Source organism: Penicillium bovifimosum, assembly GCF_028826915.1.
Source record: "Penicillium bovifimosum strain IBT 22155 chromosome Unknown utg000008l_segment0_segment0, whole genome shotgun sequence".
In the NCBI taxonomy this organism is placed as follows: domain Eukaryota; kingdom Fungi; phylum Ascomycota; class Eurotiomycetes; order Eurotiales; family Aspergillaceae; genus Penicillium; species Penicillium bovifimosum.
The window spans coordinates 1,477,906-1,500,747 of NW_026622717.1; the positions used below are offsets into that span (position 1 = coordinate 1,477,906).

The 22,842-nt window shown below is 51.0% G+C and overlaps 10 protein-coding genes across 10 annotated transcripts; 3 read left to right on the top strand and 7 right to left on the bottom strand.

Moving 5' to 3' along the window:
• Nucleotides 1–218: 218 nt before the first annotated feature.
• On the bottom strand, nt 219–1,705 carry N7515_010245 (NAD(P)-dependent alcohol dehydrogenase; the record flags this gene model as incomplete). Its single annotated transcript, XM_056670988.1, has 6 exons — nt 219–296; nt 354–425; nt 484–534; nt 592–894; nt 974–1,401; nt 1,495–1,705. 6 exons carry the CDS (start codon nt 1,703–1,705, stop codon nt 219–221), a joined length of 1,143 nt encoding a protein of 380 aa, XP_056517361.1.
• A 1,315-nt stretch (nt 1,706–3,020) lies between these two features.
• Nucleotides 3,021–3,975, bottom strand: N7515_010246 (Serine/threonine-specific protein phosphatase/bis(5-nucleosyl)-tetraphosphatase; the record flags this gene model as incomplete). Its single annotated transcript, XM_056670989.1, has 4 exons — nt 3,021–3,472; nt 3,535–3,640; nt 3,703–3,744; nt 3,814–3,975. 4 exons carry the CDS (start codon nt 3,973–3,975, stop codon nt 3,021–3,023), a joined length of 762 nt encoding a protein of 253 aa, XP_056517362.1.
• Nucleotides 3,976–4,560: 585 nt separating this feature from the next.
• N7515_010247 (proteasome inhibitor PI31 family protein) lies at nt 4,561–5,746 on the bottom strand (the record flags this gene model as incomplete). Its single annotated transcript, XM_056670990.1, has 2 exons — nt 4,561–5,513; nt 5,563–5,746. 2 exons carry the CDS (start codon nt 5,744–5,746, stop codon nt 4,561–4,563), a joined length of 1,137 nt encoding a protein of 378 aa, XP_056517363.1.
• A 514-nt stretch (nt 5,747–6,260) lies between these two features.
• N7515_010248 (acyl-CoA dehydrogenase family protein) lies at nt 6,261–7,901 on the bottom strand (the record flags this gene model as incomplete). The annotated part of the gene is made up of 3 exons (XM_056670991.1): nt 6,261–6,597; nt 6,651–7,019; nt 7,069–7,901. The coding sequence occupies 3 exons, from the start codon at nt 7,899–7,901 to the stop codon at nt 6,261–6,263; spliced, it is 1,539 nt and encodes a 512-aa protein (XP_056517364.1).
• A 533-nt stretch (nt 7,902–8,434) lies between these two features.
• N7515_010249 (phosphatidate phosphatase App1 family protein) lies at nt 8,435–10,930 on the bottom strand (the record flags this gene model as incomplete). Its single annotated transcript, XM_056670992.1, has 1 exon — nt 8,435–10,930. One exon carries the CDS (start codon nt 10,928–10,930, stop codon nt 8,435–8,437), a length of 2,496 nt encoding a protein of 831 aa, XP_056517365.1.
• An 861-nt stretch (nt 10,931–11,791) lies between these two features.
• On the bottom strand, nt 11,792–13,877 carry N7515_010250 (UV-endonuclease UVE-1; the record flags this gene model as incomplete). Its single annotated transcript, XM_056670993.1, has 2 exons — nt 11,792–13,300; nt 13,359–13,877. 2 exons carry the CDS (start codon nt 13,875–13,877, stop codon nt 11,792–11,794), a joined length of 2,028 nt encoding a protein of 675 aa, XP_056517366.1.
• A 1,260-nt stretch (nt 13,878–15,137) lies between these two features.
• N7515_010251 (uncharacterized protein) lies at nt 15,138–15,971 on the top strand (the record flags this gene model as incomplete). Its single annotated transcript, XM_056670994.1, has 1 exon — nt 15,138–15,971. One exon carries the CDS (start codon nt 15,138–15,140, stop codon nt 15,969–15,971), a length of 834 nt encoding a protein of 277 aa, XP_056517367.1.
• A 693-nt stretch (nt 15,972–16,664) lies between these two features.
• On the top strand, nt 16,665–18,397 carry N7515_010252 (hexokinase family protein; the record flags this gene model as incomplete). The annotated part of the gene is made up of 2 exons (XM_056670995.1): nt 16,665–17,097; nt 17,172–18,397. 2 exons carry the CDS (start codon nt 16,665–16,667, stop codon nt 18,395–18,397), a joined length of 1,659 nt encoding a protein of 552 aa, XP_056517368.1.
• Nucleotides 18,398–19,712: 1,315 nt separating this feature from the next.
• On the top strand, nt 19,713–20,822 carry N7515_010253 (putative extracellular protein; the record flags this gene model as incomplete). The annotated part of the gene is made up of 1 exon (XM_056670996.1): nt 19,713–20,822. The coding sequence occupies one exon, from the start codon at nt 19,713–19,715 to the stop codon at nt 20,820–20,822; it is 1,110 nt and encodes a 369-aa protein (XP_056517369.1).
• A 988-nt stretch (nt 20,823–21,810) lies between these two features.
• N7515_010254 (uncharacterized protein) lies at nt 21,811–22,691 on the bottom strand (the record flags this gene model as incomplete). Its single annotated transcript, XM_056670997.1, has 2 exons — nt 21,811–22,153; nt 22,246–22,691. 2 exons carry the CDS (start codon nt 22,689–22,691, stop codon nt 21,811–21,813), a joined length of 789 nt encoding a protein of 262 aa, XP_056517370.1.
• Nucleotides 22,692–22,842: the final 151 nt, after the last annotated feature.

The window sequence follows — 22,842 nt, forward strand, 5'->3', positions numbered from 1 at the left end:
ACAATGGTGCTCCTCAAATGGCTGTGATTATACCGCAATTCTGGTCTAGATTGCGCATCTGTTGATTTGCTCGAGTGGCTACACTCTTGAAATTGCACATAACAGACGCCCTTGATACAGACCAGTTGACCCACGTACCACGACGTAGGTGTAGAAGGGATCAGTGTCAGATATTTTGGACGTCGAAGCAGCTATATCCCACCAACACACTACCTACTCTACTTCTTCCAGATTAACACTGGCTTAACAACACTCCCCTCCTTCAAGCTGTCAAGTGCCTTGCTGTAATCCTCGGCCTTTTGAGCAGTTAGCTAGCCATCCTTTAACTAGTACATCACCGATCTGCTACTCACATCAAAGTACTCCACAAATTTATCAATCGGGAATATCCCATCACGATACCACTGAATCATCTGCGGAATAGCCTAAATCCAGCATCAGTAAACAGCCCTAAGCAGCATGGACCTGCACATTGATACATACAACTCGAGGGTCAGAATCGCCCTCGATACAACCCAGAACAGCTCGACCACTCTGTTTGGAATGAAATTAGTATAGACCGTATATCATATTCGGAGAGGTATGGCATACACTGATATGAGTCGTGGCATGGATGTTCAACATGTAATCCATCGGTGGCACGCCTATCAAAACCGTTTTGCCGCGGGCATGAGTGGACTGTATACTCTGCTCGATAACGGCCGGGACACCGGTAGTATCGATGGCGATGGAAACACCGCCGGGTAGCAAGTCTCGGACGGCGAGGTCCAAGGTCGAGAAATCCGCGTCGCTGGTGTTGATCGTATGAGTTGCGCCGAGTGTCTTAGCTAGGTCTATGCGGGACTGGACGCGGTCTACTGCGATGATTGTCTTGCATTTTGCGATTTTTGCTGTCTTTATTCACTTGCTCATTAGCTTTACTTCCGAACTTCCGGTCATGATTGAATATTCTGGAAGGGGATTCAAATCTCACCATTAGTGCACCCATCCCAACAGCCCCCAATCCTGTGATCAGAACTACATCCTTCGGACCAGCCTGGGTTATATTCAGGATAGCACCTGAACCAGTCTGGAATCCACAGCCGAGCGGGGCAAACAGCTTCAGTTCACTGATATCCTTGATCAGATCCTTGGCGTTGACGACGCTGGCTTCCTTGACGGTGCTGTACTGGGCGAAGCTGGATTGGCCGAAGAATTGAGCCCAGATCTGTTCGTCGCCGGTCTTGGATTTCATCGTGCCTTGCTGGCCGAGGTAGTTCTTGGAGTTGAACGAGTCGCAGTATGATGGGTGGGAGGCTTCACATTGCTGGCAGGTGGAACAATAGTAGAATGACAATAGAATTGGATCTCCAACGGCTACTGACTTGACGTTCTTTCCTACAGCTTTGGCAACGCCGGCACCTGTGGAGGCGTTCTTAGCTTTCGTTCATTGCCCATTGGGAATCTTGTTCACATTGTTCATATTGAAACGATGGTAGGAAGCAGAGGACATACCTTCGTGTCCTACCACTTTGGGATAATCAATGCCCATAGTTCCGGCTGGGACTGACGAGAGCACAATGTCTGTATGGCAGATACCTGCAGCGTACATTTCGACTAGGATTTCGTCATCCCCAGGTGAAGCAACCTCGACTTGCTCAAACGACCAGTGAACCACGCCAGGTTGGGAAGGCTCCCGTGCCACGATTGCGTTGCCAGTCTCCATTCTTTCTGTTCTGTCTGTATGGACGAGGAATGCATCGAGAAGGGCTCTCTCGATCTCTTTGTACAGTTGACCCCGCACGCCACACCCTTGTGCCACCGTGCCGTGCCACGTTCAACCTCGGGCTGTGCCCTGCCAAGCAACTTTTGTACCAGGGATGTGCTCAACTAAGATGTAGAAAGTGTGTAGCGTGGGATAACACTGCAGATCTTGACGGTTGATCCCGAGGTCTTGGCTTGTCTATTGGAGTTTACTGCTTCTAGATAGTCCGTTCTCAGCCTCATAGGGCAACTTAGCTTGCTAGCTTGTTTCTGACTTTCATAGACCAACGATGTTTATGGATACATGGATAGTTTGCTTGCCTTGTTCTGTGCTGCTACTTGGTGGGAAGATGTAGACGGCATTGGCTCTTCGATCGTGGTCCGACCTACGGAGTCGGGTGAGTGTGTCACGAGATCTGATGGAAGAAATGAAATAGGCGGAAAGTGGGGTGAAATGTGCAATATCGAGCTGCTGCGATATAGGTTTTACATTCACAAGAGAACGGGGTGTCGCAGCGTCCGGACACCCTTGGGGTCATTGCCATTGACAGACCAGAACTTGAGCTGTCTTAAGGTAGCAATGGCGGCTCCGCTACCCACCCTACCTTGATTCGAAGCTCGAGAAAGTACATAAACAGCGTATGTATTCACTTTCGGCGCTCACAAGGGACTCAAAGACTTGCGAGCATACACTCGATCTTAACAGGAGCAGCCCGAAGCAAATCATTTAGTAGACACAGCATGGCAATCAGAAGCCGCCACCCTATTCTTACACTCTGGCCTGGGTCTTGCAAATGGTCTTTTATTTTCGTGATTGGTATCAACAAGTGGTCAGGAACCGAACCATACAGAATTAAGTAGGCGAGAGCCCTGTTCGATTGCAACCCCAATTCTCCTGCCAGTCCAATTGCCGTCTGAAGGACATAAAATGAGATCTATCAAAGGAAATAGTCGGGTGTGCGCCTCGATACCATGGGTTCTCCGGCTCGGGGGCAAGGGTCGAATTGTAGGCTGGTGACGTTAGTAAATATCCAGGCCCAAGCTTCATGTGCTCTGCTCGAGCTACTCACAATGTGTATTTCAAATGCTCGTCAATCTCCATAATGGCGGCTTGGTTGCCGCAGCGGTAACAGTAATTTGGTGCTGCAGTCTGGTCAGCGTTCCAATCTCTCTCCCAGCGCGACGAAAAGCCATACCTGAGAAAATAGTGACCACGTTTCGATCCTGTGACCAGTTATATCCTTCCATCACCAATTGATGCGCACGTGCCACCAGAGTCAAGCCGTTGTTGTGGTTGAAGGCTTCGGAGATATCCTGACCAAAGGTGTAACCAGCACCTCGGGGGAAATTCCCCATCCGCAGCGATCATCGGGATCACTCCAAAGCAAGTCGCACATAGGACCCTCATGGGGAACTTCTTGAATGCGATCGAGCGACCGGATGTTGTCAAGAGTGTCGATGGACGGGCTCAGTCCACCGTGGAGACAGAAGATCTGGTTTTCGATGAGAGCAGTGAGGGGAAGGTAATCGAAGAGGTCGGTGAAGTATTTCCACACGTTGGCATTGCCGTATTTGCGGAGACATTCGTCATAGAATCCGTACACCTGCGTGATCTGTCGGGATTCGTGATTTCCACGAAGGATGGTAATACGCTGCGGATAACGTATCTTCAAAGAAACCAGGAGAGTCACTGTCTCGACTGAGTAGTAGCCGCGGTCGACATAATCACCTATGAGGATAAGAAAATTAGGCTCGTTACTTCACAATGGGGTAATGCGACCGTCTCCTCACCCATGAAGAGGTAGTTTGTATCCGGGTTAGGACCGCCGATGCGGAACAGTTCCATTAAATCATGGAACTGTCCGTGTATATCACCGCAGACCGTCACTGGGCATTTCTGTTCGAGTACGTCAGTGGGTTGGGCGGCCACGACACCATCCCGACCGAGAAACAACGTACCACTGGCTGAACATTGGATTCCTCTTGCAATACCTCTCTTGCCTATAGGACACACAGATATGAGCAACTTTGATCGATCCGCATCGGTCTGTCGAAACAGGGGATACCTACCCGATCGCACAGCCGCCGCACGTCTTCCTCCGCTAATTGCTTGCAAGTCATCAAACTCTCGATCCAGCCGTCCAAAGTCGGTATGGACCCGGGGTCACTTGTAGGAGACAGGCGGTGTGGCTCGGGGGACCGCGCGGTATCGATTTCCATGTTGTTATCCATTGCGTCGGTGTGCTCAGCTGGCTGAAAAGGAGGGGCCAGCTGGGGAGGGGCGGTCTCGTAAGAAAACAACGGAATTCGTGGATGAGGGTTGGTAACGTGGGGGTCGAAAACTATGTGGGATAATTACGCTGCAGATGGCAATTCAATTTGAAAACAATGTCCCCAGAACGATTTCAAGGGATAAAGAGATGGGACTTGGGAACGCGAGGAAGGGAGAAGAGATGGGAGTTCGGGAAGGTCAAGTTGGGAGTGGTGAATGGATGCGCCACACTTCAGCCACACACCGCTTTCTCCAAGGCCTACGTAATTAACAAATACGCCATACAGGATGAGGTCAGGGGTTTACAATTGTTGGTGAATTGACGGAGATTTTGGAGGATTTGATCATTTGACTAGGGTTTATTGTCCTAGTCCTAGGAGCCTAGGAGGTAGACGCACGTTCACATGAACTATGTAGAGATTGGCGGTAACTGCTTGTCATTCAATATCCGTTCATTGGAGTTTAGATCACAGGACATCTGGACCTTCCTCTGTGTACGCGCTTTACTTTGTCATGCTCAATGTGCATGCCTCAATGCAGCCTCATTAGATTATGTCGCCGCCAAATCCACCTCCAAACCCACCAAAGCCTCCCCCACCTTGTCCATTATTACCAAACGGTCCTCGATTACGACCGACAGGTGGCTCACCAGGCCCTACAGGGTCATATCTTGCACCTGGGGGTGCACGGGGATCATATCCACCATTGCCAGAGCCTCTCCCGCCGAAGAGAGGGTCATCAACGGTAGGATGCATACCACCGCCGCCTGGACCAAAGCCAGGGCCCATAGTTCCACGGAAAGGATCATGGGGACCGAGGCCTGCTGGGTAAAGATCTCGCTCTCCAATGTTGTAGGGATTTCTGGCTCCCAGTCCTGCTGGACCTTCTCCTAGTCCCGATGGGCCTCCCCCAAGCCCTGGTGGGCCCCCTCTGAGCCCTCCTGGATATCTTCGCGGGGGCTGGTTGATCTCAAACTCATTTTCGAACCCGGGTGGGGCAAAGTCTGGTGGGTTGGAGCGTCGGGGGGCCGTGGCCAGGGGATCCACGAATGGATGAGGGTGAGCAGGCTCGGAGGAAGTATCACCCCGAAGAGGTTGCTGTTCTCTTCCCTCCTGCAGTCTTTCCCTAGATGGCGGGGATCTATCTTCATACCCCTCTTTGTACAAACCGGGTGCGAGTTTCTGGATAACGTTGATCCTGAACAGACCAACCAAGTCACTTAGGCGAGCAGCCGAAATGAAGACATCTCTTAGGGTAGTCGTGAGATTTTCTGAGGTTTTTAGAGGGATCGCAGAGGCGGAGATGTAGTCTTTGACGGGGAGGTCGAATGAGCTGGTCCTGTCATCGCCCAAGGCCAGTGCAAAGACTACTGCGTTGTTTCCCAGTCGACTCACTTTGACTAAGTATTGCATTGAAGACTGCGCGTGCGCGTATCGAAAGGAGAATGTATCGTTAGCGTTCCATTCTGCAGGGAGGGAAGGTGTTTCTGTAGATGTTTCTGGGGAAGTTAGCAAGATTTCACGGATTCGATTGATAATGGCACAAACCTAGGTTGTGGTCTTCGCCGAGGCCAACCAGTCTGAAGTCTATTGCTACCATGCATGCGTGGCCGATTAGGGCTACGGCCTCATATGGTGTTTTGAGACTCGGCTGTGAGTCGCCTGCTGGTTGGATAGCTCGCACTGCGAGGTCTAGGATATGATCCTGGCGAAGAACGTCTGCGCTAGCCATGTCGGACAATGGTATGGTACAATGGAAGGCTTAGATGTGGGGTATTCTGATGCAGTTCACCGAATATATGACAGACGAGGGTGGTAGGCAACTGTTAGATGATGCGGCTCGATAGAGGTGACCTCACCTGGGCTAGCTGCCTTGGGCTGTGGCGTCGGAACAAGGTTTCCCCGCTCTAGCTATCTGCCCCACTTGCCTTTTGTATTTTTGGCCAAGTGCTTTTGATAGTAGTATTACTGTGTACTCACTGCTTTTACATGGAAACACATGATACATCCCAGCCATTCGCTATCGTTGCTAAGTGCTAACCTCTCTCTCATAAATGGGCCGGTTTCTATGTAGTACAGAGAGGGACCTCTGCCTAACGAACTAGCGGTGTAAACTGACTCAGCGGAATATATAACCTAGGTATCATTGGAATTTGGAAGTGTCAGAAGCAAGAGATCAGACGAACGTAAACTCCCTGCTTAAATATAGGATATATGATAAGTACTCAAAATCTATGTACATGTATCTACAGCATGGACTTAGGGAAGCCCTTCATAGCCTGTCTTACACCCAGATCGGCCAGAATTTCCTCAGTTCCACCAAGAATGGCATCGAACTTGTATGTACGGTGGAACATCTCAATGACCTTGCCCATACCGGACTGCGTGAGGCCACGACCACCGAAGATGTTAGTAGCAAGGCTGGCGATCTCACCAGCCGATTTCGTAGCGTGAGACTTGAGCAGTCCAATAGGTCCACCCAAATTCTTGGCCTGCTCGGCATATGTCATGTTGCACATCTGGTAGGCGATGGATTCGAGCCAGGCTTGGTTGGACTCGGTGAGAGAAATCATGCGGGCGATCCTATTGACTGTTAGACGAGAAACATAGATGTGAATGGGTTTGGCGGAACTCACTTCTGACGGATAACTGGTTGTTCGATCAACTTCTTGCCGAAGACAATCCGCTGGTTGCACCACTTCAGGGTCTCTTCCACAACCATCATCGACATGCGGACGACGGCACCGACCATCATGAAGCGCTCGTGGTTGAAATTGCTCATGATGACGATGAAGCCCTTGTGCTCCTCGCCAAGGAGGTTCTCCACCGGAACCTTGACATTCTCGAACTGCACGAAAGCGGTGGCAGCAGCAGTTGAATAAGAAGTCTTGATTTGTTTGGTCTCAATGCCCTCGCCATTGGGGATCAAAAGCACTGTGAAGCCCTTCTCGGTACGGCAGCCAGTGACAAAGTAGTCGGCGAACATGGCGTTGGTGATCCATTTCCTAATATTGTTAGCGTAAAACTCAAACCATACTATATACAACAACTTACTTTGTTCCGTTAACGATATAGTGCTTTCCATCGGGAGTCTTAACAGCAGTGGTCTTCAGACCCGCGACATCACTACCAGCAAAGGCCTCGGTGATAGCCAGACACATCTTCTTCTGACCAGAGAGAACCTCGGCATTAACGCGCTCCTTCAGGACAGGATTGTTCAACCACTGCTGAACAGCAGTCAAACTGATAGCCATACCAGCCATGTTACCATCCTGGAAACCTCTGGCGTTGGCACGAACCAACTCCTGTGTGATAATCAGGTCGTGGAGGTAATCGAACTCCTTTCCATCGACAACACCTCCGAGCAAGGTCCGGCCATGCAGATGCTTTCCGGGGCCCAAGCGCATAGCGAGGACATTCGTCTCCGCCATACGGTTGATCAGCTCTTGGCTGATGTAGGTGCCATCTCTCTCCTTCTCTTGGGCTTCGGGCGTCACGTATTTATCCGTGAACTCCCGGATAGCCTTCTGCAGACGGCGGTGGGAGTCCTTGTAGTAGGGAGACTTGAACTGCGGGCGCAGCCAGAGGGGTTCCGCGTAGGGGACGGGGCTGAGAGCTCCAGCTTCGGGCTGGATGACCTCGGGTTTCTCGCCTTGGATGGTACCGATGCTGAGCTGGTCGCGGTATTTCTCCAGCACCTCCTGACGGTGCAGGTTGTAGAAGTCGGTTGTCGCGTCCTGGCCTGCAACCTGGGCGAGCACGACCCCACCGCCGGGGTGAGCGTCGACAAAATCGGTTAGGTCATAGACGCGGTGGTCGATGATGCACCAGAGGGAATCCTCGGTGTTGTGCTTAGCAACCTCCTCACGAGTAAAAGTTTTCGCCATTTCTGAGTATGTACACAGTACGGAGAAAGGAGAAGAGAAGGGGAATGCCAGTCCTACATTGTAAGTACCCCGGATTGTCAATTCGCCAATCACGCTGTTTCTGATTCAAACCATGGAATTCAGCCGAGGCCCGAGGGGTGTGAGTAAGCATGCCGGATTTCTTGATCACCACTCAGGTACTGTCCAACTGTGTAACATGAGAAAGACTCCTGGCAATTGGGTACAGCATCTGTATGGATATCTTCATCATATCATGGCCAAATTGTGAGTTGCTGAATTATAATCACGCGCATATCTACCATTGCAGCCCTTCACGATCCTGCCACACTCCACCGTCAACGGGTGATCGGCGTCCACATGTCAGCCGTAATGTCAGTTTCAATGAGACCGTAGAAAGAGTGCTAACATCCTGCGTATTCTCTAGTTACATGCGAACAAGTCTAACACCTCACAATTTACGGAAATAATTAATGGAATGGAGTTGATTTTGCATGTACATTTTGTCATAGTGTACTCCGTAAGACATGGTCTCATTAGTTATCTCCCCGATTTCCAGCCTTGGCATCTTTCATTGCTTCCTTGATCAACCACGCACAGACAGGCTGCGCATCGTTTCCGACCCGCCAACTGCCCAGCACGACTCCATGCTGCTCAAGCACCTCACTTGCACGATCCCACCGACGTCGCCATAGTTCCTCACGCTTGTTTGGAAGCGGTGCGGGCGGCACGCCTGGTTCGGTACTGACCCTTCCAAGGGATTGATTGGATGAAGAGCTTCTCAGCCCCGAGGACGATCCGGATAGATTGAGTCGGTCGGTTGCGTATTGGAATCCTTGGTATGCGGCCTGGGCAGCAGCAGCGGGGTACGATTGTATGCCACTGGCAGGAGCCGGAGCCGGAGCCGGAGCCGGAACCCGAGGAGGCGTGGCTGGTGCGCTGGAATTCGAACTGGCTGATGGTGACCCATTATTCGCACGACGTGGAGGGGGCGGGGGAGGTGTTGGCTTGACGCGAGCAGCTTGTGACTGATTCTGAGCCCCTGTAGACCCCTCATCAAGTCCTTTGAGCCACGAAGACGGTAGTCCGTTCGCCGATGACGCAGTGCTGCTCGAAGAGACTGACGGTGAAGGGTCTGCATCAATCAATGATTCTGTCTTGGGTGCAGAGCCCCGCTTGGGTGGCACTGGAGGAACTGGCTTGCGCTTGGGAGGCTCTTGTGGCGTCGGCTTGGTCTCAGTCTCCGATGCATTCGAAGGTGTAGCGGCCTGACGCAAAGGGGATTGGGAACTCTTGGCCAGATCGGCAGGCGTAGAAACCATGCGTAGCGCAGATGGTTTATTTGGTTTGGCCGGGCGCGGCCTGGGTGTCGCGGGATGGGTAAGCCCTGCTGGGGGTGGTTGGTCATCGATGATGAGTTCTGTGAGATCAATCAAGTCTTCAAGGTCGAGATCTCTGGGGTCTGGTTCGTGATTTGCGACGGGCACTGTTGATTCAACAGTGGTACCACTTCGAGGTGGTAGCGCCGGTCTGTTGTGAGCGGCATCTGGGAGGTCCACTATATTCGGCGAACTGCGACTGCGCTTAGAGGGATCGAGATGGCCGACAGATTTGTCGAAGAACTTGTGGTTCTCTGTCGTGGTAACATCGCGAATGAAGATACCTAGGATCCGGCCAGGGTTGGCCAATACAATCTCCGTGTAGACCTCCAGATCAGCTTCGCCACTGTCACCGACTAGGATGAACTTGCGTTCAGGGAAGTCTCGCAGGATCTGTTCCAATGCTCCACGCTTTCTCTCCGCGGTGGGCTCAAAGATTCCTTGGAGCATTCCCGAGTAACGTTTGAGATGGAAGGAGCCTGGAGGCAATCCCACCATCTTGAAGTAACGCTCAAGAAGGGGGTAAAGCTGCCAGGGAGCATTCGACACATAGTGGATTTGAACACCCTCCTTGGCTAGTTTCGTGTACCAGTCGCTGACACCTTCAACTGTAAGTTCATCCAACTCACGAATGAAGGTGTTCCGGAACATCTCTTTCGCTCCACCGGCAATAGCCGAGTGCTTCACTGTATCATCGATATCACTGATCAAACTGATCCCAACGGGATCAATAATCTCAATCGGCCTTGCGGCAGAGAGGTCCTCAGAGGCCAGCACCCGAATGTGGGTTGGCACAAATGGAAGTGTTGCGCGAAGGGAGAAATGACCCGATTCATCTGTCGCGACGTTCCGAGACTTGCTCTCATCATCGTTGAAGAAGAAAACAGTGACTGGCATGTTCCCGACAGGGTTTGTCAGGAAAGGACGAAGTCTTTCCATTAGGTGGGAATTCGCCACGGACAATTCATCTTTACTCAATGATGCAGGTAGTTGTTGTGTCCGGTCTTCTTTCGAGCCCTTCCATGCCGGGTCTCCTTCCTCCTCGGCGGTGGCGACCAATGTTTGTATCTCTTTGTCGATGATTTCGTCGTCGCCTTTCCCCGGAATCTTGTCGTCGCTATCATTTGTTGATCCGGTAGGTGCTGGAATCCCACTCAACTTCCTGGCCAGGGCGATCATCAATCGGTGCTTCCGGCTCATCGGTCCCCGACCAGGAGCGTAGATCCAGCCACGCACGTCGACAGCAACAACTGCATCCTCACTATCCGTTGCATCCCAAGCGGATGGAGAAAGCTGGCCATCGTCATCGTTCACACCCCGGTATTCATCGATAGTTTCAGATAACGAGTCACGTCGCGGACGTGTGCTAGCGTCGGCGCCCTTCTTTGGTGACAATTTTCTAGCATAGCTGGGAAATACCACCATCTCTTCGTCGCCGGACCGTGCAATCTCAACGTCTGGAAACGCACCGGGCGTATTGTAGTAATCCTCGTCGTGCTCATTCCTTTGCCCAGCCCATTGTGAGGTATAAGCCTGGCGCAGCTCATTTGCGGCTCTGAAATATTCATAGACCTTCTTTCGGCGGCTACCAGGGGCAGCGGCGCTATCGCCATTACCTGGGGCCCGTGTTGATGAGGGTCCAGACTGAGCCATTGGATCTGTAGATGTTTCTTTCCGTCCGCTGCGGGGCTCTCGAAGCAACTTGTGATGCCTTGTAGCGGGGCTATTACCGGCTACAGTGGATTTTCCCGGCCTTGACCGTTGTCGGGGACCGAGAAGATAAGAAAGAATATTTCCCCTGAATCTGGTATTGCGCGCAGCGATCCGCGCTTGTCGTTTAACGAGCGCTCGGTAGACCCGCGATTGGGCCCGGTGTCGAAGCGCGGGGAGCGTCTCGTGCCGGAGGCCCCAAAGACGGGAGTGGGCTCTTCTGATTGCGTGCCGACCGACGAGAAGATGCAATAGATATGAAAGTTTGCTGGGTCGTGGTTCGCGAGGAAAGGAAGGGAAAAGAGCGGGCGGGCGTCGAAAGAGTGAGGGCCTTGGCCGGAGGATTGGCCAACGGAAACGAGGTTTGGGCGCCAGGATCTCGTGCGTAAGAAAGAACGATGAGAACCAAGATATGAAGAGAGAGGACGAGATCGAGCGATGTCGATGTCGAAAGATGAAAGGGAAATAAGTTGATGCGCGGGGAAAGATCGACCATGACGATGATTATTCGGATCTGGGCTCACCGCGTTCGACGGGGGAACTTGTACGAGAACTTCACCATCTATTGTTTCTAACAAGCCTTTAAATGCTGCTAGCAATTGAAAGGTCTATTCCTATTGAAATGACGCTTATGTACGGTTTGAACTCATGAGAGATACAGTAGAGTAGATAATTTGACATTTCACTCTATAAAACCTGTTTGTTCTTGGTCTATGACCTTGAATTAACGACTTCTACTCTCCGAGGGCTAGAAGAGAGGAAACGAGGTAATCGTACAGACTGATATACAAGACAACCTGCCAATTAGGCACTATCCTCGGTGTAGTTCACTTTCTTCGCACGCGAACTACGCCGGGATAACGATGCTTCCGCTGTTGAAGCCTCTTCGGTTTCTTCAGGTTCTGGGGTGGACTCCACAACCGAAGCCTTGCGCTTCCGCCGAGACCTAGTGGTCGACGGTGGCGTACGTTTCGTGGCCTTGGCTCTCTTCTTGGGTTTTTCTAACTCAATCGGAATATCCTCGGAAACCTCTTCCGCGACATCTTCAGTCTTAGCTTTCTTAGCACCTTTCTTCGGACTTGGTGCGGCTTTAGGCTTGACAATCCTCTTGGCCGGTCGGAGCCATTCCTCCATGCCACGAGGCCAGTAGACTCTGCGGTCTGGTCCACCCATTCCGACTTCTTCTTCTGGGATTCGAGGCGGAGGTACTGAGCCTTCTAAATCCACGAAGCCATTCTTCTTGGTCTTTTTAGGTGTTTTGGGAGGCTGATTTTCATCGGCGCGCATGTAGGGTATGATTTCGTTCACGAGTTCGTAGCCGGGGAGTTTGAAGTTTCTCATCAACTCGAAAACGGCTTGTTCTTTGTCCTTGGCCTCAATCATCAGATCCATGGTAGGTGGACAGGGGGGTAATGTAGCAACGCGGTCACTGTGTTTGCGCCGTTGGCGCGGGGTGATGGCGGCTGCAGTTGGTTCGGAGTAATGCATCTTCTGGGTGATATTTTTCCGAGACCAGGTCGCCGCTATGCGATCGTACAGGGGAATGATATCCTCGGTGCCCTCGCGGAGCTCAGCGGCGTCAAACATGATGTTATGGTGGTGGTAGTCAAGAACAAGAGGGATATTGAGCTCTTCACAAATAGGCAGGAGGTCGTGGACAGTCCAGCTGACATCGTCGTTCTCCAAAACCAATCGATTCTTAATGTCCTGCGATAACATAGCGTAATTCTCGCGGAATCGATCCAGAGTGGCAGCCTTGTCACCAAACACTCCACCCATGTGAAGGATCATGACGGCATCGCGGTCTTGCTGTGGCGGTAATTTGAGTAGTTGCAGTAGCTCTGAGTGATACTCGAGATCGCGGACAGAGCTCTCGATAACCTCTTTCCTCGGTGAGCCAAACTGAGTGAACTGACCGGGGTGAACAGACACCCGATGTCCAAGTTCTGCAATGACTCGACCTGCATCGGCCAGCACCTCTGAGGCGAACGGCGCCAGCTTATAACCATATTCTTTGTGACTGGCAAATGGGAACATCTCACTGCTGAGCCGCATGAACTTGATGCCATATTTGTCGTTCCAGCGAATGATCTTAACCAAATCGCGTGCATTCGCCAAGCCTAGACCCTCGACAAACGCCTGTCCACGTCCAATATCAGCTGGTTGGTCGCGGTCCGGACGATTCTTGGTCGCGTGTGCGGGCTGGTCGGGGTCTGCAAGAGGGTGTCGATTTTCGAGTATAGAGGCAATGCGACACGTTCGAGAACAGAACACGGAGGGTGTAGAATAGCGAAGGTATGTATTGAGGCAGGCCTTTTCATGTCAGTACTCTGAATCACTGGCAGGGGATACACCACGTTGCGCAACTCACATATCCTAATCGCCCTTTCCAGGGAAGGGGAAGGTAGCTGCTATTCACCGGAGGTGGTCGTCCGAGGGCTTCTTTCAGCTCCTCGGCTTCGAGGGGGATGTCCTCGTCTGACTCCGGGTCCAATGCAACTTCAGCCTGACCAGCAGGCACGAGCACATCTTCATTGAGAATGTCCGCTGGACTCGGGTCCAATCCAGACGTTTCAGTCGCCACGGCCATGTCTTCTAAGTCCGAAGGGGTTCGTTCTCTGCCAGTATCTTGTGAGTATGCGCGGACTGGCGCAGATCTGGGCGAAGCAATTGGGCTATTTGTGGCACGCCTATGTGAAGAGCGCAGAAGTCTGGGAGCTGCATGATGAGCATGTATTTGAATTGGAGGAATCGATCGGATTCTCGCCACCGGGACGGATCGATCGGGGATTCTCAATGACGTGTGGCGACCCTGCGGGCCAGCTTCCAAGGAATGGACATGATGGAAAGACAGACCCTGCAGTAGCCGAGCAAAAGACCGCCGACACATTCAGCGGACTTTCGGGAGTCAAAGGAGTGTTGGGGTTTGGAGAAGAAGAAGTTCGCAAGGAGGCGCGGGATGTTCCATGACGCGCTAGTCGACGCGACACATCCGCAGTTCACCTCAGTCCATTACACTACGCAGGCGAGCCCTTCTCCCTACACATCGGTCATGATCAACCTTTGGTGCTCGCTGGACAGCTCCATGTGCTCGAGTCTACTAATTTAGCGGCAGCTGAGATCATTCTTGCCTTGCAGTCTCAAGGCATCATATGCACCGCTCTTCCGCGGTCACTCGTGTGCAGCAAGCTTATGAGGGATCTGCGTATTGATTCAGCTTGAATGAGTTTCGTAATATCATACAGGGGACGTGCCACGCTGATTGTAGGGTCCGCAGTGTCCAGAGTCGATGGAAACACCGGCTGGAGTATAAGCGACCTTCGCTTAGGTCTTCTTATCCCTTGACCTGGCAATAGGGAAGGATATTTAGCGCAGTATAGGACCTGCGCGGGAAGATGCCAGATGGTCTAAGATACGATGATACAATGAGTATTTGTGTGCTCAGCACATTTGTGTACTCGACTTCGACACAGAGACTTGGGCATACGACCGGTCTGTTTGCAAATCTCTTGACAGCTGAAGTCACTCTCAACATCTTCGACGGCCATGCTTATCCGCAGGCACTGCGGTGGCGTTGGAATCGCTATAGTCCACATGGGCACCTGCAGCCTGCTCAGATGGTCCGTTCTAAGATACATACGACGGTGGACAACGAGGGAGGTCAGATATCAGACGAACAGGTATAGCATCCTATGGCATATTATTCTCAACTATCGTGATACCTCGATCATCAATGAAATGTTACGAGAGACGGCGAAGGTGTAGATGTGGCATTGAACACCTTGTTGGGCGACATGTAGCAGTTCGAGTCTTAGGCAGCCATTCTGTCTCCAACTGGTCCTCAATAGAAACCTCGTTTCTCTCGATATAAGGTTGATTCTCCGACAACCTATTGTCTCGTCCTATTGACTGATCCTATTGTCTGATCTCTCTGTTCTGAGCTCTTTGTTCTGTTCTGTTTGCAAATTCTGTTCTCTTTGTTCTGTTCTTATTGTGGGATCTTATTGACTGACCTCTAGAACCCTCAATGGTTCTATTATCTCTCTTCTTCTAAACCCACCTTACTCTAACATCCTCACTCTTTTCTTTCTTGTCTTATCTTGTCTTGCTTCTTTTTCCTTTTTCTCCTCTTCTTCGTGTCTCCTACACAATGAGTGCACCAAGGATCTTCGACAACGAAGTCGATATAGACGAGCTTGTCCCAAAGCTGACTAGCAATGTCGACTGGAAGACCTGGAAGACCAAGCTTTTCCTGGCGCTCCGTGCCATCAACCCTATGTATGCGGAGCTGCTTACTGGCACATGCCCGAAACCTCAATATCCTGAGTTGCAGGATTGCTCTTTCGAGCATGTCAAATCCTCGCTGCTTGCCAATGATAATGACGAGATGCTCGACGACATCACCGACGACATTGTCGAGAAGAGCATCGAGGCGATCCACCACCACAACTCGCAGCTGAAAGCGCAACACCAGGCGGCCGATATCCACTGGGTCACTGCCAACAATCGGGCATTCGAACTGCTGCGCTCCACCCTCGGTTCTGACGCACTCACCATGGTGTCTGACTTCCCCGACCCCCACAGTGCTTACATCCAATTGAAGTTCTATTTCAAATACGAAACCAAAGGGCCTGGCTACAGCAAATGGGAGAAATTGCTCGACATGCCGTTCAAGACCGGCAATTCTCCGATCTTTGTGGAACGTTTCAAGACACTCCTCCGTCGCTACGCTCAGGTTTATCTTTATCGGAAATTGCCTCTCTCCAGAGAGTTTGAATTGTTCAAAATTGCCATCGCCCACAATCCTCAATGGCTCGAATTCTTTCGGAAAGTGAAGGTCAAGGACGAGAAGAACTTTATGCAAAAGGTCTACAACTCGTTTATTTGGTTGGACCTTCGGGAGCTCCGCAGGAAGCGCGCTGCAAAGAAGAAGGCTCGCGAGTCTGCCAGACCTATGCAGCTTGCTTTTCGACCTCGGATCTGAAGTTCATGTATGATCTTTGAATGGCGTTTTCTAGCACATGCATAGTCGGTACATTTTATGTGGTCTGGTGTTTTAATGACTTTACCTTGTGCTAGCACAGGACATCCAATGGTTCGATAGTCTCTTTACCAATTCAAGTAATTACATGGCTCTATCTCCTTTTGATAGATTTCTATTCAGTATGCATAGTACCAAGCCCACGCCTCAAGAGTAATGGTTGCGGGGAAGGTAGCCAACTGGCGAATGTAACCTCATGTGCTACATCTTGTATCTCGCCATGTAGCTACTCTATCAATGAGATGGAATATGCCCTGCAGCCCTTTCTATGCTATGTAAATCAGAACGCTTGATCTACTGCCATATTGAATGTCTAGATGTAGACCTCCAGAGTCCAGACAGTACCAGACTCCGGGATGCTCCACTCCAACTTCTCCACCCACATGAATCTCAAATGAAAATGGACATTATTCAGTAGAGGCTGTAGAGCGTAAACAAAAGAATACCCTAAAATAGTCATGTAGACTTGATGTAGTAGATGCTAGTCCAGTCACGTGGTGGTATTGTGTATGCCGTGTATGCCCGAGATCCACTTTGGTGTCCCAAGTAACCAACTGAGTGCAACTGAGTGCAACTGATTTGTTTTGTCAAGCAAAGACACCTCTCATAACACACACATGTCCCTGGAAACTTGAAATGGCCACATTGCAGAACTCCAAACAGCACCTTAAGAAGTACCTTGAACCCCTCCAGGTTGAGATCGAAACCTTGTACGATTTGTCATGTCGCCTGTCAGCCTCATATAAAAAGTTGGCGGCGGAATCGTCAGAGCACTTTATTCCATCGGCTATTACCTCCCTTCCAACGGGTTATGAAAAGGGACGCTACCTCGCTGTCTATGTCGGTCTGTCCTACCTCCGTGTAGCCTTTATCGACCTACTTGGCGACCAGCATGTCAAGGGACAGGCACGCGTACGCCGCACACTAGAAAAGGCATGGCCTATTGAAGAGCGTCTCCGCAAGGACCAGTCTATTGACCTCTTCACCTGGATTGGAGATTGTATCGCCGAAGTCGTGGCGGATAGACTGGCCAATCCGAATGAGGAGCGGATTGACCAAATAACGACAGGTATTTCCTTTTGTCTCCCTATAAAGTACACAACTATCCTCCCATCTGTTGGCTCTCTGGTTATCTTGTTTCAGCACTAATAAAGTGTAGACAAGATGCCCTTGACGAAGCAATCCTAATGCCAACAGGAAAAGGCTTCTCCCTTAGCTCAGACCTCAATCTCCGCCAGTCATTGTTGAATGGATATGCACGCCACACATATTCCTCCCATGGGGATGAAAATGATGCCGACATGCCTTCTAAACGCCGCAGACTGTTCTCATTGCCGAAGTTGAAAATCGCAGTCATGATCAATGATACAACAGCGACCCTTGCTTCCCTGGCGTACTCCATCCCTTCCCTCCCCAACACCCGCGTGGTCATGGGTCTGATCGTGGGCGCCGGATGCAATACCACAGTGCCTATGAAACTTGCCGAGTTGCATGCGTCCAAGACCAAAAGCATTCTCGAGAAACATCCCGGTGCGCGCGAGACTCTCATCTCCACCGAATGGACTGTTTCCACTGCGGCGGCGTCTTTCGATGAGCTCGGCATTCGCACGAAATGGGATCATCAGCTCGATGATAATTCCAAACGACCGGGGTTCCAGCCGATGGAATATATGGTCGGTGGTGGTTATACGGGAGAGCTTGTTCGCATCATCTGTTACGATTGGTTCCATGGGGTCTTAGGGGTGCAGCGCTCCGAGTTACCGCTCAAGTTGGTCGAGGAATATTCCATGACGACGGAGTACCTGTCGCTTGTCGTCGCGTCTTCTATGTCTGATGAGCGATTGGCCGGTGAATTGTCTAAGAGTCTTCCACCCCCTCCCGAGAGTAATTGGAAATGGTCGTCTGAGTCGGCCCGTGATCTTCGCGCCATTGCTTCCGCAGTGCAAGATCGAGCGGCTTCCCTGGTAGCGTCTGCCGTCGTTGGTCTTTTAGCCTGCACCGACGAAGTCCAATTGTGCAACAAAGCGCACACGGGACCAAGTGAGGTAGACAAGAGTGACGCTCAAGTCACAAACAATACGGACTCTGATGTAGTCTCATCGTCGACGCCTGGTTGGAATAGTGGGCCCGAGGAGCTGGCTGTGGCGTTTTCTGGTGGAGTCATTCAACACTACCCTCACTATAAAGAGAATGTACAGAGATATATCGATCGACTCTTGCTGCGAGCTGGTCCTCAGGCAGGGGGGAAGAGTGTCTTCTTGCGGGAGGCCAGTGACGGCGGGATCATTGGCACTGGTGTTCTGGCAGGGACTGTCTCTGGGGAAATCGGGAAGATCAAGGTTACCAAACGTGCGTCATGGCGAGAATGATATACATGCATAAACAAACAGAGCTAAATCCTCAAATCGCATCGATACAAACTGAATATGAATACCCCTACACCCATAATGGTCCCTCTGTTCTTCCATCCATCCACCCATACAGACAAGACAATCCTTGAAACCTTCCTGGAATGTCATTTTTGTATCAAAGCGAGGGTGTCGTGTCGGAGGAAGGAGGTACAGACACGTCTCAGCACCTTATAAATACCGGATCTCATGCTTTGCTGTCAGATGAACCAGGAGAAGGAGCATGATTTTGTACACAGTATTGACTGACAAAAGCAGAACACGGAATGCGGTAAGGCAGAGAGGAAGACTCGGGCATCTACAACGAATACATGAGACAGAAATGATAGATCGGCATAAAATAAACAAAGCCCTTGTTCTGAACAACCCTGATTGGTGTCCCTGGATCGGGCATGCAGGGGGGTGGGACAGGGGGGTTTTCTCCCAGGTGGGCCCTTAGATAGGGCTTATGAGGGGTTGAAGTCGAGCACCGAGCACTTAAACAGCAAGTATGCCACGGGTAGCCACGGTGTAAGAGGGATTATCGGCGTATATCAAACTGGTTACTGGGGCCCTTCCGAGACATTTCTGACTCTTCTTATAGTTTTCTGACATCATGCCAGAATACCTACACACTTGGCTTTTCGGAGATTAATGCAGCTGGGAATGAAGGAAAACATGGTGTAGTTTCCATTTTTTTTGTCCCTCAGTGCTTGCTTACTGCGTATTGTGTCTGCCATCCAATGCCCCGAGTGTTGGCGATAATTGTCGGGGTCGTATTGACATGTCGATATGGTATGGCTGAATAAGATATGCTGAGTGCATGTACAAAGATTGATCTGCGAATATCTACCTCCAGTCAACTATGTACAGCCTGGGAAGAAGAGGTGCTAAACACCTGCGGGATTTCACTACATTACCACATAAGCTGGAGAATCTCTGCTAGTTATTTGAGTACATTCTTCACGTTGCGGAGGGCCTCCGATCTGTCGTATGGGAAAAGAAACAACATGTGGGCATCTGCCATTCCTCTGCGGAGGTATGTGGAATGTTATGGAGTTCAGGTGTATTTATACTAACTGATAGCGACCAGAGGTTCAGTTCCCTTTACTCCTGAAAATATTAGCCACTGGTGGTTAAGTCTTTGGCACATTGAAGGATCTATATAAAAAAGAAACGCAAATACAGTATGTCATGCTCTGCTTCGTTCCTTCCTGGATATGCAGGTACCATATACCACATCAGACAAGACTGACAATCACCCAGAAACACAATTACAATCACATCCAATATCACAATGAAAGCCTTTATTCTTTCCGGTCTTCTGGCCGCCACTGTCTCTGCTCACATGCAATTGAGCAGTCCATACCCTATCCGCAGTCCCCTGAACAAGGACGCCAAGGGCGAGAAGGACTATTCTTATACCAACCCCCTCTCCAGCTCCGGCAGCGACTACCCATGCAAAGGCTACGCCAACGATGACTTCGAGGCCGTCGCGACGTGGGCGCCAGGCTCCTCACAGGAGATGCAACTGGAAGGCAGCGCCACCCACGACGGAGGTTCCTGTCAGCTGGCTCTGACCTACGATAAAGGCAAGACCTTCAAGGTCATCGAGTCAATCGAGGGCGACTGTCCCATCGCCAAGAAATACAAGTTCGAAGTCCCCTCCGACGCACCGGCCGGTGATGCCCTCTTCGCCTGGACCTGGTTCAACAAGGTTGGCAATCGTGAGATGTACATGAACTGCGCTATGGTCAGCATCGGTGGCTCCGGCAACCGGAATACCACTCAAAGCACCGAGGACAGGAAGGTCAAGATGGCACCCAAGCACAAGGTCGACGAAAAGCATGAGGCATCGTCTGATGAGAAGCAGCCCGCCCCCAAGGCCCATGATCATAAGGATACCAAGAAGACGAAGAACGCCAAGACCAGCTTCGATAGTCTGCCTGAACTATTCGTTGCCAACGTCAACCAGGCTGGAAAGTGTGTTACGATCGAGGGCCAGGCTGTCCACTTCCCCAAGCCAGGCCCTAACCTCGTCGGTAAGGCTGAGGGTAAGGGTTACAAGTGCTCGGGCAATGCTCCTTTTCTCGATAGCGACGGTGCCTCCAACTCGACCAACTCGACCAACTCAACCAACACCACCAACACTAGCAAGAAGATTTCTAAAGTCGCTCAGGCTTTCGGTACGGCCCCTGCTACCGCTGACACTCGCGTCCTCGTCGAGGCCTCGACCAACAACCCGTTCAGCGACTATGTCGGTCGGTTCCGCTGCCAGTCCGGTGAGCTGATCTGCTCGCCTGATGGGTCCTCCTTTGCCATGTGCACTCACGGCAAGCCTGTCTTCATGGGCCCTGTCGCTGCTGGTACTGTGTGCCGCTGGGGTACTATCGTTGCTGCCCACTAAACTGCTTCTTTCTCCTTCTCTTTTTCTTCCTTTTCTTTGCTCTTATTCCACCTTTTTCTCTTTCTTCGGTACGCACAGTGGATCTCGAAGGTATAGAAGTTCATGAGTCGTCGGATTTTGGAGGTTGCTTCCCCTTTAGCCCAGGTTGGGCGCTGTGTATTGGTTTTTCTTTCTTCCTATGACCTGTTAAGCGATGACCCAGTTGATGTCCCTATACCGTTGGTATTGGTCATGTCGACTCACCTAATGATGTATGTTAATTGCATTCTGATCCTAACCTATCATCTTTACAAATTTGAAATTCCGTACATCTCAGTAGAAATAATTCCCCGGTTTGGCAGGATAGCTTTGTGTCGTATATACCTACTTCTCACTGAGCTTAGGTTAGGATACGGGCAGACCGTAAAACTACTAATATCCAGATTATACCTACTGAGGTAGGTAGTGCACCCGCCGTCAGATATATATCACGCCCGGCTCTCAACCTACCTGGAAACAACCGGTTGGAAGCTGGCTTGACTACTAGTTACATTGACATAAATCAGTTTTTGTAAACAGTAATGTCATCAACTGTGATAAATGACATCAACCCATGTGCTCCCACAGGCGGACATATCGCCACATCGCGACGCATGCGGAAAGTGGAAGAGGTTGAATGCTGTTACACCAGGAACAGGAAATTCAGACTCAGACCTCTGACTACTATTAACTCTACTTGTGCGAGTTTAGTCACGTAGACGTCGTATAAGTCAATAATTAATATTATTTGAGACCAGCCAGTCCCGCAAAACCCTATGCTCGCCAGACAACCCCCCATTTTATACACAGTCTAATCACATAGCAGTTGGTATCCTGGCTCTCGAAAACATAAAAAGGGTTCATATAATCATCGATGCATCGAGCACCAGTTCATCTCCAGGCATCCAATAGAAACCTGGAGTCCCTCCTAATCACAGAACAGCAAGTCTCAATCCCTACACTGGAGAACTTAGATGTTACCAGTGTAGGCCGAGTTACCGTAGCCATAGCCACCGCCAGACGGGGCGACGGCAGGGGCACCGCTGGCAGTAGTGTTCTTGTTCTTGCCCCAGGATCCAAACCATCCCTTTTCGGACTTGGGCTCGGCGCCCATCTCGACGTCTTGAGGAGTCGGGTGGCCGGGGAGAGCGTCGGCGCCGCCGGAGGCTTCGGGGCTGTTCTTGTTACGGCGCCAGAAGGCTTTGCGGCTGCCGTAGGTGTAGCCGTTGTTGGGGGAGGGACCGAAACGCTTCTCGCGCTTGTGGTGACGGGCTAGGAGGACTTGGAAGAGGATGGAGGTCAGGTAGAAGAAGCTGGGTGATTTGTTAATTTCTTTTTTCTTTTTCTTTCCTTCTCTTTCCCGTGGGAGGGATAGAATGATGTTGCCGGGTTGAGGGATACTCACATTCCAATAATTGCCACGGCAAAAACAACCTTCTCGAGCCTGCAGGTCATTCTGAAACTCAGGCCCCTGGAGAAGGTGTCGTCTCTGGCATTACCCGTGCCTAGTGGTGTGTCCACGACGCCTCGGCACCGGCTGACACCGCTGCGGGTGAGAATGGCGATGGCGACCATCGCGCCGACGAAGCATACGTCAAGGAAGACACCCAGGAAGGCGAAGAAGGCCACGCCGCCCAGACAGCAGGTGAAGATGATGCCAAGCAAGCTATAGGCCGTTGCTGCACCTGCCAAGCCTGTAACGGCCTTGACCCATGTGGCGATATGTTGGCCGTGCCTGGAGAGAATAGCCAGGAAGTAGGAGAAGATGCCGAGAATAACGGCCGCATCGAGGAACTGCAGGACGCGCAGTCCCAGGTTGAAGAATCGGAGGACTACGCCGCCGACTCCCATTTTTGTATATAATGTGAAGCCTTTTCTTTTCTCTTTCTTTTTGGCTGTTTATATGTCGTGGCTGTAGATTTCGTGGGTTGTAGTAACGAGCGCGAGGTCCAGGGTGGAAAATGAATATATGAAGGAGACTCAGGCAACAGGATTTGGGCGA